At 45.4% G+C, this 16245-nt stretch overlaps 1 protein-coding gene across 2 annotated transcripts in view; it reads right to left on the bottom strand.

Annotated features, from left to right (window-relative positions):
* The window catches only part of CFAP221 (cilia and flagella associated protein 221), a 141714-nt gene that overhangs the window by 79871 nt on the left and 45598 nt on the right, over nt 1-16245 (bottom strand). For both annotated transcript variants that reach the window (XM_033947171.1, XM_033947169.1), the window contains exon 7: nt 11134-11237. In XM_033947171.1, coding sequence (XP_033803062.1) covers nt 11134-11237 — 104 coding nt within the window. The remainder of the gene's footprint in view (nt 1-11133; nt 11238-16245) is intronic.

The following is a 16245-nucleotide window of genomic DNA, read 5'->3' as shown; positions in this document are numbered from 1 at the left end:
GAGAGAGGAGCAGAGAAGGCGGTGCTAGCAGGGGAAGAGGCGAGAGCTAACTCCGCCCACCCCTGACATCACCAGCCAAACTCCCCCCATAAAAGGGGACGAGCCAACAGCAGAGAGTTCACAGTGCAAGGCCAGCCGAAGGGAGACTGTAGGAGCTGTGCCTAGTCCTGAGCACATGGTAGCAGAGTTCTGAGCACATGGCAGAACAGTGAGCGGAGAGTGTGCTAGCAGGAAGAAGCAGAGAGAGGAGCAGAGAAGGCGGTGCTAGGAAGAGGCGAGAACTAACTCCGCCCACCCCTGACATCACCAGCCAAACTCCCCCCATAAAAGGGGACGAGCCAACGGCGCCTTAGCGAGAGCGCCTTTGCGAAGAGCCTTAAGAAGAGCCAAACTACATAAGACAACGATACCTTAGGGCAACAAGCGGACCTCTCAAACACACTATCCCTTCACCCTAATCGTACAGGCTCTCATACTAACTCACAGACAGCAACCCTCTCAGACATCTCAAACTCTCAATCTCTCAGACACCCTTATCTTTCAAGCACTAGATACCCCAATCTTCCAACTCTCAGACACCCTAACTTTCAAAATCTCACACCTGCTCACAGACAGATTTTTCTAATTTTCCTAATTCTCTTCCTTACTGACAGGCAGACCTCAATTACAACTCAGCAATGGCAGGGAGGACAAGAAGCGCGAAGTCTACAATCAAGACCAATATTCCAGTCGCTATGGGGATCCAGGAAGCGACCACGGACTGCGTGCAGAAGGAGGAAGACCCAGGACGGTGGACAGAGGTCTCTGTGCAGACCGAGACCATCCCCCAGCGCTACACTACAGTCTCTACACAGACAGAGGAGGCTGCGCAGCTGGATGGAGATCTCATGCAGGAACTAAGGAGCCTCAGGGAGGAGGTGATACGCCTGAGAAGCATCCGAGAGGACGAGGCCTACATCGACGGAGTCGTCCAGGAGCTGTCCCAAATCACCGAGCAGGCCCATGACAAGTCCATCCTCGAGACACCCAAATCATCAGCTTTGAAACCAACAATTGGGATACAGGAAATGGCTAGCGGCACTGACTCCTGGCAGCTTGTGACCTCCTCCACGGGCAAACATAGGAGACCCCCCCTTTTTTTCAATCTCTTCATCTTCTCCTTCTTCTTACAAACAGGGCAGCTATACATCAACCCCTCAACTCGTCCTGCGGAACAGATTCCAGATTCTTCAGGAAGGAACTGCCGATGAGGAACAGGAGCAGGCCCAACACCCAGCTCCATCTCCAGGGACAACTGACCGGCTTCCCCCAAAGAAGCGCAGAGTAATAGTCATCGGGGATTCCATGCTGAGGGGCACCGAGGGACCAATTTGCAGACCGGATATGCAATCTAGGGAGGTCTGCTGTCTGCCTGGAGCCAGGATACGAGATGTCACCGCCAGTCTGGATAGACTACTCACGCCCCGAGACCACTTTCCTATGCTTCTTGTCCACATAGGAACCAACGACACTGCCAGGAACACACCGGAGACCATCACCAGAGACTTTGGAGCACTGGGTGAGAGGCTGAAGCAGACAGGAGCGCAGGTGGTTTTCTCATCGATCCTCCCAGTTAGAGGCAAGGGAAGAGCCAGAGATGAACGTATCCTGAGGACGAACGAGTGGCTACAGGGATGGTGCCGGGATATGAACTTCGGATTCCTAAACCATGGGGAAGCGCTACAAGGACTTCAGGGACCAGACGGACTCCATCTGACCAGTAGGGGTAAGAACGTCTTCGGACACCGACTAGCCCGCCTGCTTCACAGGGCTTTAAACTAGGTAAGTCGGGGGAGGGTACCCATTCACATATTAGTGCAGAAAGGAATTATCCTGATGAGGTGAGTCGAAACTCCGCTTCCATGTCCAAGGTAAGTACCCACATTGCAAACAGTTCTTTGGGAGTCACACCGACTCGGGTAGGATACGCTTCACAGGGACTTAGCAAACACAAGATATGGAGGGCCATGTATGTCAATGCACACAGTTTAGGTAACAAAATTCTAGAATTGGAGGCTGAAATAAGGAATGCCGACCTAGATGTGGTGGCAATATCTGAAACTTGGTTCACGGACTCACATGGGTGGGATATGGCTATACCGGGCTACAATCTACTTCGTCAGGACAGAGAGGGCAGGTTAGGAGGGGGGGTAGCTCTATACATTAAAGAGGACATCAAAACCACCAGGATCACAGATGTCAAGTAAACCGGGGAGTCCCTCTGGGTAAACCTGGCAAGAGGCAGAGAAAAATGCCTGTATCTAGGTGTGGTTTACAGACCCCCAAGACAACTGGAAGACATGGACGCAGAATTAATTGAAGACATAGAGAATATCACTCTACGAGGAGAAGCTGTACTGCTAGGGGACTTCAATATGCCTGATGCAGACTGGAACTCATTTTCAGCGACAACCAGCGGTAGCAGGAGGCTCTTAACCTCCATAAAGGGAGCACGTCTCAAACAAATGGTAACGGAGCCCACTAGGGCCCAGGCGATCCTCGACCTGGTACTCACCAACGGGGAAAGCGTTTCAGAGGTCTCAGTAGGAGATACGCTAGCCTCCAGCGACCACAAAATAGTATGGTTCAACCTTCCCTAGATCAAACACGAAAACAAAGGTACTTAATTTCCGGGGCACAGACTTCGCACGCATGGGAGATTTCGTCCATCAGACGCTGCAGGACCAAGCGGAGACCGATGATGTAGAAGCTAAGTGGTTAACACTGAAATCAACCATACATGAAGCAACTAGCCGCTTCATAAAATCAGTAATTAAACGACAAAGAAACAATAAACCCCAATGGTTCACCGCGGAGATCTCGCACCTCATTAAGGAGAAGAAAAAAGCGTTTCTCTCCTACAAGCGCACGGAGAAAAGAGAGGCAAAAGTAAAATATAGGACCAGGTCTACAGCGGTCAAAATGGCAGTTAGGGAGGCAAAACTTCGAGTGGAAGAAATTCTGGCAAAAAACATTAAAAAGGGGGACAAATCCTTCTTCAGGTATATTAGTGACAGAAAAAGGAACACAGGCGGGATAGTACGCCTTAGAAGACCGGATGGAAGTTACGTGGAAGCAGATTCCGATAAAGCCGAACTACTGAATGAATACTTCTGCTCAGTCTTCACCTGTGAGGCACCGGGACACGGTCCCCAGTTGAAGGCAACACAAAGCACAGAAGACCCGTTTCAGAATTTTGAGTTCACACCAGGTGAAGTTTACAGTGAACTGGCAAGACTCAAGGTGAACAAAGCCATGGGACCAGACAATTTGCACCCAAGAATGCTCAGAGAATTGAGCGATGTCCTGGCGAAACCGTTGGCTGAGCTATTCAATCTCTCCCTAAGTAAGGGGAAAGTTCCCCTGGACTGGAAATTAGCTAATGTCGTTCCTCTGCATAAAAAGGGTTGCAGGGCAGAGGCTGCGAATTATAGACCGGTGAGTCTCACATCAATAGTGTGCAAACTCATGGAAACACTAATTAAAAGCAAATTGGACACGATCTTGAATGAAGGGAATCTTCGGGATCCCAGTCAGCATGGATTCACCAAGGGTAGGTCCTGCCAATCCAATCTCATCAGCTTCTTTGACTGGGTAACAAGAAAGTTGGACTTGGGAGAGTCTTTGGACGTCGTGTACCTGGACTTCAGGAAAGCTTTTGACAGTGTCCCACACCGCAGGCTGCTAAGCAAGATGGAATCGATGGGGTTAGGAGAGACACTAACTGCATGGGTCAATGATTGGCTGAGTGGCAGACTTCAGAGGGTGGTGGTTAATGGTACCCTCTCTAAAACATCGGAGGTGACCAGTGGAGTGCCGCAGGGCTCGGTCCTGGGTCCACTCCTTTTCAACATATTCATAGGGGATCTGACTCAAGGGCTTCAAGGTAAAATGACACTATTCACCGATGACGCCAAACTATGTAATATAGTAAGTGAATGCAGTTTACAGAATTATATGGCGCAGGACCTGCTTACATTGGAAAGTTGGTCCTCAACCTGGCAGCTAGGCTTCAATGCTAAGAAATGTAAGGTCTTGCACCTCGGAAGCGGAAATCCATGCAGGACGTACTTCTTGAACGGAGAAACTTTAACTAGGACTTCAGCAGAACGAGATTTAGGAGTAATCATCAGTGCAGACATGAAAACTGCCAATCAAGTGGAGAAGGCTTCATCTAAGGCAAGGCAGATATTGGGTTGTATCAATAGAAGTTTCGTCAGCCGAAAGCCTGAAGTCATAATGCCGTTGTACAGGGCCATGGTGAGACCTCATCTGGAGTACTGTGTGCAATTCTGGAGGCCACATTACAGTAAAGATGTGCGCAGAATTGAATCGGTTCAACGGACGGCCACCAGGATGATCTCGGGGCTCAAGGGTCTCTCGTACGAAGAGAGACTGAACAAATTGCAGCTCTACACTCTTGAGGAACGTAGGAAGAGGGGAGACATGATCGAAACATTTAAGTACCTCACGGGACGTGTCGAAGTGGAAGATGATATTTTCTTTCTCAAGGGACCCTCGGCCACAAGAGGGCACCCGCTCAAACTCAGGGGCGGAAAATTTCATGGCGACACCAGAAAGTATTTCTTCACAGAGAGAGTGGTTGATCATTGGAACAAGCTTCCAGTGCAGGTGATCGAGGCAGACAGCGTGCCAGACTTTAAGAATAAATGGGATACCCATGTGGGATCCCTACGAGGGTCAAGATAAGGAAATTGGGTCATTAGGGCATAGACAGGGGGTGGGTAAGCAGAGTGGGCAGACTTGATGGGCTGTAGCCTTTTTCTGCCGTCATCTTCTATGTTTCTATGAGAAGTTTACGTATATTACCGGCCGTATCGAGATGGAAGAAGAGATTCTCTTTCTCAAAGGACCCTCAGCCACAAGAGGGCATCCGCTCAAACTCAGGGGCGGGAAATTTCATGGCGACACCAGGAAATATTTATTCACCGAGAGAGTGGTTGATCCTTGGAACGAGCTCCCGGTGCAGGTGATCGAGGCAAACAGCGTGCAAGAATTTAAGAGCAAATGGGATGCCCATGTGGGATCCCTTAGAGGGTTAAGCCAAGGGAACCTGTCACCAGGAGTGGGATCCCTAGGATAGTAGACTTGGGGGTGGGTCAGTAGAGTGGGCAATCCTGATGGGCTATGGCCCTTATCTGCCGTCATCTTCTATGTTTCTATGTTTCCCAAAACCACAAAATACCTACCGAACCCACATACTGTATAGGTTACACTTGCAGGCATAAGGGTTATTGTAGTGGTATACATTTGGGTATAGTACACTTTTTGCTATTCCTGCAGGACTCACCATACAATATAAGAGAGTTACGATGTGATGTGCACCTGGGACCATTCATGTGAAGTTCACTGCAGTGTGCCCTAGGCTGTTCCGCTGCTCTTCTGGGATGTCTGTATGGCCAGTCTAGGATGACTGCTGGCCCCCAGAATCCCAATGGCTTGTTTGGTTTTCCCCTTGGATGTTTTGGTTTTTTTGTTTGAAAATGGCCTTTAATGAAAGATGCAGTGATGACACTGCCAAGAACACCCTGGAGGACATAGCCAGAGACTTCGGAGCTCTGGGAAAGAGGCTGAAGCAGACAGGAGCACAGGTAGTATTCTCTTCAATTCTTCCTGTTTGGGGCAGAGGAAGGGACAGGGACGAACGTATCCTGAAGACGAATGAGTGGCTACAACGATGGTGCCGGGAGATGAACTTCGGATTCCTGAATCACGGAGAGACACTACAGGGACTACAGGGACCAGACGGACTCCACTTGACCAACAGAGGTAAGAACGTCTTCGGACACTGACTAGCCCACCTACTTCGAAAGGCTTTAAACTAGGTAAGTCGGGGGTGGGTACCCACTTTTACACCAGAGCAGTAAGTAACAATCCTGATGTGGCGAACCAAAACTCCGCTTCTAAGTCTAAGGTAAGTACCCTTACTGCAAAAGAATTGCTAGGAGTCACTTTAACTCAAATGGGTGGCTCTCTGCATGAGCTTAGTAAACAAAAAGAGTGGAGAGCTATGTATGTTAACGCACACAGCCTAGGGAATAAATTTCTAGAACTGGAAACAGAAATAGTTAATGCAGACCTAGACGTAGTAGCAATTTCAGAGACATGGTTCACAGACTCTCATGGGTGGGATATAACTATACCAGGATACAACCTGCTTCGCCAAGACAGAGAGGGTAAGTTAGGAGGAGGGGTAGCACTTTACATCAAAGAAAACATCAAGACAACCAGAATCACGGATATCAAGTATACTGGGGAATCCATCTGGGTAAACCTGGCCAGAGGCGGAGAAAAATGCCTGTATCTTGGTGTGGTGTACAGACCTCCAAGACAATCGGAGCACAAGGACATTGAATTAATTGAAGACATTGAGAATATCACCTTACGGGGAGACGTTGTTCTGTTAGGAGACTTTAACATGCCTGATGTAGATTGGAACATACTCTCAGCGACTACTTGTGATAGCAGGAGGATATTAACGTCCATGAAGGGAGTACGGCTCAAACAATTGGTATTAGAACCCACTAGGGCCCAGGCCATCCTGGACCTGGTACTTACGAACGGGGAAAGTGTCTCAGAGATCTCGGTGGGAGAACCGCTAGCCACCAGTGACCATAACATGGTATGGTTCAATCTTAGGAAAGGCTTCCCTAGATCACAAACAAAAACAAGGGTACTCAATTTCCGGAGTACTGACTTCACACGCATGGGAGACTTCGTCCATCAGACGCTTCAGGTTCAAGAAGTAACGGATAATGTGGAGGTTATGTGGTCAACCTTGAAATCGACCCTTCATGAGGCAACTATCCGCTACATAAAATCAGTAACTAAACAACAAAGAAAAAAGAAACCCGAATGGTTCACTGATGAGGTCTCGTACCTCGTCAAGGATAAGAAAAGAGCGTTTCTCTTGTACAAACGCACGGGGGAAAAAGAAGCAAACATTGAATACAGGACAAAGTCTGCAGCGGTCAAAACAGCAGTCAGGGAGGCCAAACTTCGAATGGAAGAAACTCTAGCGAAGAACATTAAAAAAGGGGACAAATCCTTCTTCAGGTACATTAGCGACAGGAAAAAGAACGCAGACGGGATAGTACGCCTTAGAACGCCAGACGGGAATTATGTGGAAACAGATTCTGAAAAAGCCAAACTACTGAACGATTACTTCTGCTCAGTCTTTACCTGCGAGGCACCAGGGCACGGGCCACGGCTGGAAGCAAAAGAAAGCAAGGAAGACCCATTTCTGAATTTTGAGTTTACACCAGCTGATGTTTACAGAGAACTTTCAAGACTCAAGGTGAACAAAGCCATGGGACCGGACAATTTGCACCCAAGATTGCTCAGAGAGCTGTGCGATGTTCTGGCGGAACCATTAGCCATGCTCTTCAATCTCTCCCTAAGTACGGGGAGAGTCCCCCTGGACTGGAAAACAGCCAACGTCGTTCCTCTGCACAAAAAGGGTTGCAGAGCAGAGGCTGCAAATTATAGACCAGTGAGTCTCACATCAATAGTGTGTAAACTCATGGAAACTCTACTTAAAGGTAAATTAGACACGATAATGGATGAAGGGAATCTAAGGGATCCCTGTCAACATGGATTCACCAGAGGTAGGTCATGCCAATCCAATCTTATAAGCTTCTTCGATTGGGTGACAGGAAAGCTAGACTCGGGAGAGTCTCTGGACATAGTGTACTTGGATTTCAGTAAAGCTTTCGACAGTGTCCCACACTGTAGACTATTAAACAAGATGAAATAGCTGGGTTTGGGTGAGAAACTAACTGCATGGGTCAGTAATTGGCTGAGTGGAAGACTTCAGAGGGTGGTGGTCAACGGCACCCTCTCTGAGACATCGGAGGTGACTAGCGGAGTGCCGCAGGGCTCAGTCCTGGGACCATCCCTTTTCAACATATTCATAGGGGACTTGACCCGGGGGCTTCAGGGTAAAGTAGCACTGTTCGCCGACGATGCCAAACTGTGTAACATAGTAAGTGAAAGCAACCTCCAGGATAGTATGACACAAGATCTGATCACGTTGGAAAACTGGTCCTCGACATGGCAGCTAGGCTTCAACACTAAAAAATGTAAGGTCATGCATCTCGGCAGCGGAAATCCATGCAGAACATACTCCTTTAATGGAGAAACACTAGCTAGGACTTCAGAGGAACGGGACTTGGGGGTAATCATCAGTGCAGACATGAAGGCTGCCAAACAAGTAGAGAAGGCCTCATCAAAGGCAAGGCAAATGATGGGATGTATCAATAGAAGCTTCGTCAGCCGTAAACCTGAAGCCATAATGCCACTCTACAGAACCATGGTGAGACCTCATCTGGAATACTGTGTGCAATTCTGGAGGCCACACTACCGGAAAGATGTGCTTCGAGCTGAGTCGGTCCAGTGGATGGCCACTAGGATGGTCGCGGGGCTCAAAGTCTCTCATACGAAGAAAGACTGGGCAAACTGCAGCTCTATACCCTAGAGGAGCGCAGGGAAAGGGGTGACATGATTGAGACATTTAAGTACGTCACGGGTCGTGTCGAGGTGGAAAACAATATATTCTTTCCCAGGGGACCCTCGGTCACAAGAGGGCACCCGCTCAAACTTAGAGGAGGGAAATTTAGTGGTGACACCAGGAAGTATTTCTTCACAGAAAGGGTGGTAGATCACTGGAACAGACTTCCGGTGCAGGTGATAAAGGCCACCAGCGTGCTCGACTTTAAGACTAAATGGGACATCCACGTGAGATCCCTACGAGGGTCGAGTTAAGGAACTAGGTCATTAGCATTCAGACTTAATGGGGTGGGTCAATAGAGTGGGCAGACTTGATGGGCTGTAGCCCTTTTCTGCCGTCATCTTTCTATGTTTCTAAGTTCAAAAACATCTAAAATAGGGCACATTTTTGAACCAAAAGACAGAAATGTTTCTGGTTCCCAGTTAGATTGAATAAGTTGGATAACTCTAGGTCTAATAGACGCTGGCACTGTCATCTAGACCAGTGTTCTTCAACCTTTTTACACCCGTGGACCGGCAGAAATAAAAGAATTATTTTGTGGACCGGCAAACTACTAAGACTGAAATTTAAAAAAAAACATTTCCGCCCCGTCTCCACGAGCTCAGTCCCCGCAAACCATCTGATCCCTTCTGCACAAGCCGCAGTTATGATTTTATATTGAACGTATTTTATTAAAGTATAAAAAGAAACAATATTCTGTACAATTGTCATTTTATAAATACAAATATACAGAGCATGGACCAACAAAACCACTGTCTCCCCTCCCCTTCACATATATCCCCTCTACTATCAAAAAAACTGAACAAGCCAAGTTATTACAGAATGCTACACAGAAATATCATGCTAACAGTATACTGAAGTCACACATGACAGGAATAGCGTTAGGGGAGTGACCCCTGGTCAGAGAGAGCCCTAAGCTAGCTGGAAGCTAAAGAAGCACTTCCTGGGCTTTGCAGTCCCCAGTTATGTCTCTAGCAGGATATATATTTCAAATCTGATATATTCTAATGACAAAATAGAAATAAAATTATTTTTTTCTACCTTTTGTTGTCTCTGGTTTCTGCTTTCATCTTCTTTTCACTCTTCCTTCCAGCATCTGCCCTGTCTCTTCAATCCAGCATCTGCCCATTCCATCCACTGTCTGCCCTCTCCCCCTTACATAAGTATCTAACTTCTTTCTATGCCCCTCTCCACTTTCCATTCAGCCTGTGCCGCCTCTCTCCTTTTTACATCATTCATTCCAGCTTCACTGCTTTCTTCATTTTTATCTCTCCTACACCAGATCTAGCATCGTTGTCCCCCTCTGCTAATTTCTCTGATGACCCCTTCCCATCATCAATCTCTCTACTTTCTCATGCCTGACTCTCCCCTTCCCCTCCTCTAATCTCCCTGCCAGCTGTTTCCTTCTTTTTTCCTTCTCCCTTCTCTCCTCCCCCTGTCCAGCAGTAACTCTCTTCCCTTCCCTTTCCCTCCTCCCCTCCCAGCAGCATCTCTCCTCCTTCCCGCCAGATCCAGTAGCAGCTTTCCCTTATTTTCCCTTGTCCAGCAGCTTCCCAGACTCCTTTCCCTCCTACCCTCCCAGCAGCATCTCTCCTTCTCCTACCCTCCAGATCCAGTAGCAGATGTCCCTTTTTTTCCCTTGCCCAGCAGCTTCTCAGCCTCCAACAGTGGCTTTCTCCCCTCCCAGCAGCTCTCCTTACTTGCCAGCGCAGCGATTCAGGAAGGCAGCCTCAGGTCCTTTGTTGGGTCGCGCTGCCTCTGAGGAAAGAGGAAGTTGCATCATCAGAGGCAGCAGCGACTCAGCAAAAGCCCCAAGGCTGCCTTCGTGAATCGTTGCGCTGGTAAGTAAGGAGAGCTGCTGGGAGGGGAGAAAGCCACTGTTGGAGGCTCCCATTGATCTCTCTGGCAAGCAGCTGGAAATAAAGGCTGAAGAGGCTGAAGAGGAGGGGAGGAGAGCTCTGATGTTGGAGGGAGTGAGGCTTGCTGCCGAAGAAGTGTTCCGGTGCAGTGGGGGATGATGTGGCCTCCCTTCCCCCTCACTATTCTGAAGTGGGAACACGCCAGTCCGTTGAGCCCTTTAAAGGGCTGAAGAGGAAGACAGGAGAGCTCTGAGGTTGGAGGGGGTGGGGCTTGCCACTGAAAAAGTATTCCGATGCAGTGAGGGGGGATGATATGGTCTCCTTTCCCCCTCACTGTGCTGGTCCATTTCTAAGCTCAGTATGTCTTTTTACTAGTTTTTCTCCTTTCTAAGTATGTTCTTTGTGTGTAAGATTTTTTAATGTGGTACTTGTATTGAAAAATGCAGGGAACACCCCCAACAGGTGCTACAAATCTACAGCTACCATGCAGTAAAATCCTGTGTTAACTGCACATTTTACCATAGTTTAGTAATAAGACCCCACTGATTGCTACTTTTCCTATTATTCTACATATTTATGACCTGCGGAATGAGCAAGAATTTCAATATACTTCCCCATCTTTGCTTGTTTTTAGGAAATTTTCACAGAGGCTTACAATCAGGAACAGAAAAGGAACTTCTACAAAATGATATACAAAGGTTATACCTGATGTTGGCTGAACAGTGAATGCTGGATGAGAATGAATACAAGTGATGGTGAACTCAAAATCTATTGGACAGCTGCATTTCAAAGGGATGACATAATCCTTGCTGAAAAAATAAAAAGTTGCATTTTATTATGCAATATTTTCATACTTAAATTATGAAGCAAAATGCTTTTTCAGGCAAAATTTATTTATTTTTATTTATTTATATAGTCCTAGGCAGTTTACAAAAATTAGATTAAATCTAATTAAATAGAACACCTGAAAGGATACTTAGAAATCATCATCCATTAGGTCTGGCTTAGTGGTAGTGCTTTGTGCTGCCTTGTGGCAGGCCAGGGTTGCAAATGATGTAAGTCAGTGTTTCTCAACTTCTTCAAGCCAAGTACCCCCTAAGACTAACAAATATGAACAGAGTACCCCCAACCACCACCCGCCCAAGCTCCACCCCAGACCCCACCCCCATTACTAATTGTAATGCAATTTCTTCCATTCATTTTTCATAAACACACAATATACACAGCAGATATAAATTCTCAGAACTGACAAAACCTAAAACTGGACTTAGGGACATTTGAAGCATTGAGATTAAGCATCAAATTACTGCGTCTCAATGGCCACGAATTTGGTCTTAGAGAATGAGATGTACTGTGTCCACATCTATGAGACAAACTTGGTTTTTCCTTTTACATAGAGCATTTTGGACCCCAGTTACATTACAGAAGTTAAATAGCTCTAAGTCTAATAGATGCTGGCATTGTAATCTTGAGATTGGGACATTAGATCATTTATTATACTATTGTCCCTTTATCTTGATCTTTTGGAAATCAATCTGGACCCAAATAAATTGTTTATTAGAGAATCCTGTGGCTTTGTCGTATAATACGATTCTATTTGGTATGTCAATGAGAACAAAGAGCCAAATTTCATCAAACAATAATAAGCTTTTATTGATTATGACAGGAGTCGCCACACAACATATCATGCATAATTGGAAAAATTGGAGCAGGCTTAATTACAGTTTTTGATGGAACTCATTGTGTCACATTTATAAGATGGAGAGAACAATAGCCATACAAAAAGGGAATTATAAGAAATTTAAAGAGATATGGGGGCCATTGACAAATTATTGTAATGAATAGATACCATTTTTCCATTATAATACAATACAAGTAAAGGGGTGGGGGGGGAATTCTGAATTTTGTTCAATGTTTGGATCAATAGAAAATAATATTTTATAGGTTATATTTGATTGCATATGTTATGGCAGGGGTGAGTGGGAAGGGATTAAATTTTATGTATAAATGTTAAATATGATAGAAATTCAAGTGATGTATTTAATTTCAACTGTCATTTATTGATACACTTGTTGTAAGATGTAAAATGAATAAAGAATAAAAAATAAAATAAAATAATTTTCCCTACCTTTGCTGTCTGGTGATTTTATTTTTCTAATCATCTTTTCCCAGTCTCTGGTTGCACTTCCTTCTGTCTGTGCTCTTAACTGTGTTTCCAGGGCCTTCTTATCCATTGACTGTTTCTCTCATTCTTCACTTTCTGCCTGCATCCATCTTTGACATTGACTTATAACATTAAACTTTTTTCCATTTTTCTGCTTTCTTCTCAAAATCTACTTTTCCATGTCTTCTCTTCCTATCTCTCTCCTCTCCCATGGGCTCTGCATCCTTAACCTATATGTCATGTCTGTCTGTCCAACTTAGATTGTAAGGTGGCCAAACAGGTTGAAAAGGTGACGGCGAAAGCTAGAAGGATGCTAGGTTGCATAGGGAGAGGTATGGCCAGTAGGAAAAAGGAGGTATTGATGCTTCTGTATGACTTTGGTGAGACCTCATTTAGAATATTATGTACAATTCTGCAGGCCGCACCTTCAAAAAGATATAAAAAGGATGGAGTCGGTCCAGAAGAAGGCTACTAAAATGGTGTGTGATCTTTGTGATAAGGCGTTTGGGACAGACTTAAAGATCTCAATCTGTATACTTTGGATGAAAGGCAGGAGAGGGGAGATATGATTGAGTCGTTTAAAATACCTACATAATATAAATGTGCTTGAGTCGAGTCTCTTTCATTTGAAAGGAAACTCTGCAATGAGAGGATATAGGATGATGTTAAGAGGTGATAGGCTCCGGAGTAATCTGAGGAAATAATTTTTTACAGAAAGGGTGGTAGATAAGTGGAAGTCTCCCGGAAGAGATGGTGGAAACAGACACTGTGTCTGAATTCAAGAGGGCCTGGGATAGGCATGTGGTATCTCTCGGAGAGAGAAAGAGATAATGGTTACTGTGGATGGGCAGACTAGATGGGCCATTTGGCCTTTATTTGCTGTTGTATTTTATGTAAACTCTTCTGAGAAGGGACCGCCTATTAAATGTGAAAATATAGAGTGCTGCGTATGCCTTTCAGCAATATAGAAGTGATAAATAGTAGTAGTAATGTCTAAAGTCTGGAACTTATTTTGAACAATAAAAACTTTTGAGACACATTAATTAATTGTAACCTGTTCTGGGCTCCTTTGGGAGGACGGGCTAAAAATCGAATAAATAAATAAATAATAGATCTATAGCAGGAATCTCAAATTCCCTCCTTGAGGGCTGCAATCCAGTCGGGTTTTCAGGATTTCCCCAATGAATATGCATTGAAAGCAGTGCATGCACATAGATCTCATGCATATTCATTGGGGAAATTCTGAAAACCCGACTGGATTGCGGACCTCAAGGAGGGACTTTGAGACCCCTGATCTATAGGAACAAAAGTCAGGAGGATTATCTGCCAAGGTATAACAATAAGCTCACTATTTTGTCAAAAGGAGGAAGGAAAAAAAACCAAAGAATAGAGAACACAGCAGATACCCCTGAGCCACAATTTTCAGGTTTATTTTTTTAGTCACAGCAAAAGAATGAAACAGGACAGGAAAAAAAAAACCCATGTTATCACTGGATCATCTGAAAGCTAAAACTCTGCTACTCAAGAATGATGAATATGGTTCGATTCATCAACATGATTAATAGCACCATAAAATCCCTAAATAGAGCAGCTTGTCAGATATCATTTGCTGAGCTAATAAACCCTAGTAACTCCTTGCAATGCTTTGGACAGCATGAAAAACCAACAATCTGGAAATGCTTTCTGGGAGGTTTAGTATCAAATAATTGAGAACTCGCAATTTTATCTGTTTTCTCAATTTTAATGTTTAGTTTTTAAGCTTTACAGACAAAACTGTTACAAGGGAGAGCAACAGTATAATTTGGGCTTTACCAAGTACTCTACTCGTATGCATGTGACCTTAAAGAAATAAAAGGCACTTTTATTAAGCTGAGTTATCATTAACAATTGCATAACATAGCTCAAAATATCATGCTCAGGCATCCTGCGGTATTTGCCAAACTAGCCCCCACTAACTGCATGCTAAAAAAATATTTCTAAATTTTGTGGGAGCAGAGAGTGGGTGTTCCTGTGCTAATTAGCTGCTGTAGCTATATTACTCTGTGTAACTGGTTAGCGCGGGATTACTGTGTGAGCCCTTACCACCTAAAAAATGGGTGGTGGTAAGTGCTCACGCAGTAACTTTTTAAAAATCACCACATGCTAATGCAGCACTAATATTATGTATTTGTTTTATCATGTGTTTATTTTTATATTATGCATGTAAATTATGTAAACCGCTTAGTTTTAAATGGTATATAAATTTTTAAAATAAAATACCGTATTTTACACTCCATTAGACACATTTTTTCCCCAAAAAAAGTGGGTGGAAATTAGAGTGCGTCTTATGCAGCGAATACCCAAAGCGCGCGCCCTCCCCCCCCGTTACCTTATTCTAATGCGGCCACCCTCCCTCGCTGAATGTGGCGCACAAGGCAGGCCCTGGCCCTCTTCCTTCTACCTGATGCCTCCTGCGCGTACCTTTTTTTTTTTTTAACTTCTGGATGCAGCGCCTTGCTGAGAGTGGTGCACCAGGCTGGCTGCCTGATTCCCGCCGCTTCCTCCGAGAACTGCCGGCTGCATCTTCTTCTGTTCTCTCGCGTAGCGGCGCACCAGGTTGCCTGCCTGGTCCCATGCTGCTTCCCGTGAGAACACTAAGGCTATTCTTTTACAGCAGCTTAGTAAAAGTGCCTCTAAATTGTCAGCTCACTGGTTGCCCATAGCCAAATGTTGTGTCTTCAAAAGCCTTGCACGACATGACTACATGACAACCAAACTTCCTCTGTACGTATCAAAACGGTCCCTCTGCTCCCAGGATGAAATATGCCTCAAAACGCCCACTGGTCGTACCCTCCAACTTCAAACCACCAAACGACATTCCTACTCCCACTTCATACCAAGCCACTGGACTCGACTGCCCCCACAGATCAGATCCCTTGAAGGACTCCTGAACTTTAGGAAAACAATAAAAACAGACCTCTTCACCTAACACCCCCTGCCTATGACCAATAGATTATAAAGAAATGTATGTCAGTACTATATCCTCAGTATGTGTCATGTTCAGATATAAATTTGCATTGATAAATCTTGCACTATAACTATGGCAAATTTAACCTGTAAACTGTATATTATGGGGCTCATAATTTAAAAAAACCCATCTACAAAGTGGCCTAAATGGGTACTTGGACGATCAAAAAGCCTGATCATCCAAGTACCCATAACCAAAGCTGGTTTTAGACGTATATAAAACCAGCTTAGGCCTTTCCCCTAGGCGTTTTTAGAGGAGGGGAAAGGGCGGGATGTGGGACGACCTAGATATAGGCGTACAGCAGGTATAACCAAAAGTTTAGGCAGGTTGCCTAGTCGGCATTTATACGTTTTGACTTAGACCAAGTCAAAACAGGTATAAATGCCGAAAAAGGGGCTGCTGCGCTGATCGTGGCTGCCGCGATGAGCTCAGAGGCCCCAGCAACCTGCCTATCCCCCACCACAACCATCACAGCAGGAGAGATGGCTCATCTCCCCTGACGAGATGGTGATCACTCCTCTACTCGAATTGCCGCGACACGCAGCAGGAGAGATGCCCAATCTCTCCTGCCACAGTTTGTGGCAGTTCGTGTAGAGGGGTGATCGCTATCGTGGCAGGAGAGATAGCCAATCTCTCTTAACGTGAT

Source organism: Geotrypetes seraphini, chromosome 5, assembly GCF_902459505.1.
Source record: "Geotrypetes seraphini chromosome 5, aGeoSer1.1, whole genome shotgun sequence".
In the NCBI taxonomy this organism is placed as follows: Eukaryota; Metazoa; Chordata; class Amphibia; order Gymnophiona; family Dermophiidae; genus Geotrypetes; species Geotrypetes seraphini.
This window is presented reverse-complemented; position numbering and strand designations above follow the sequence as displayed.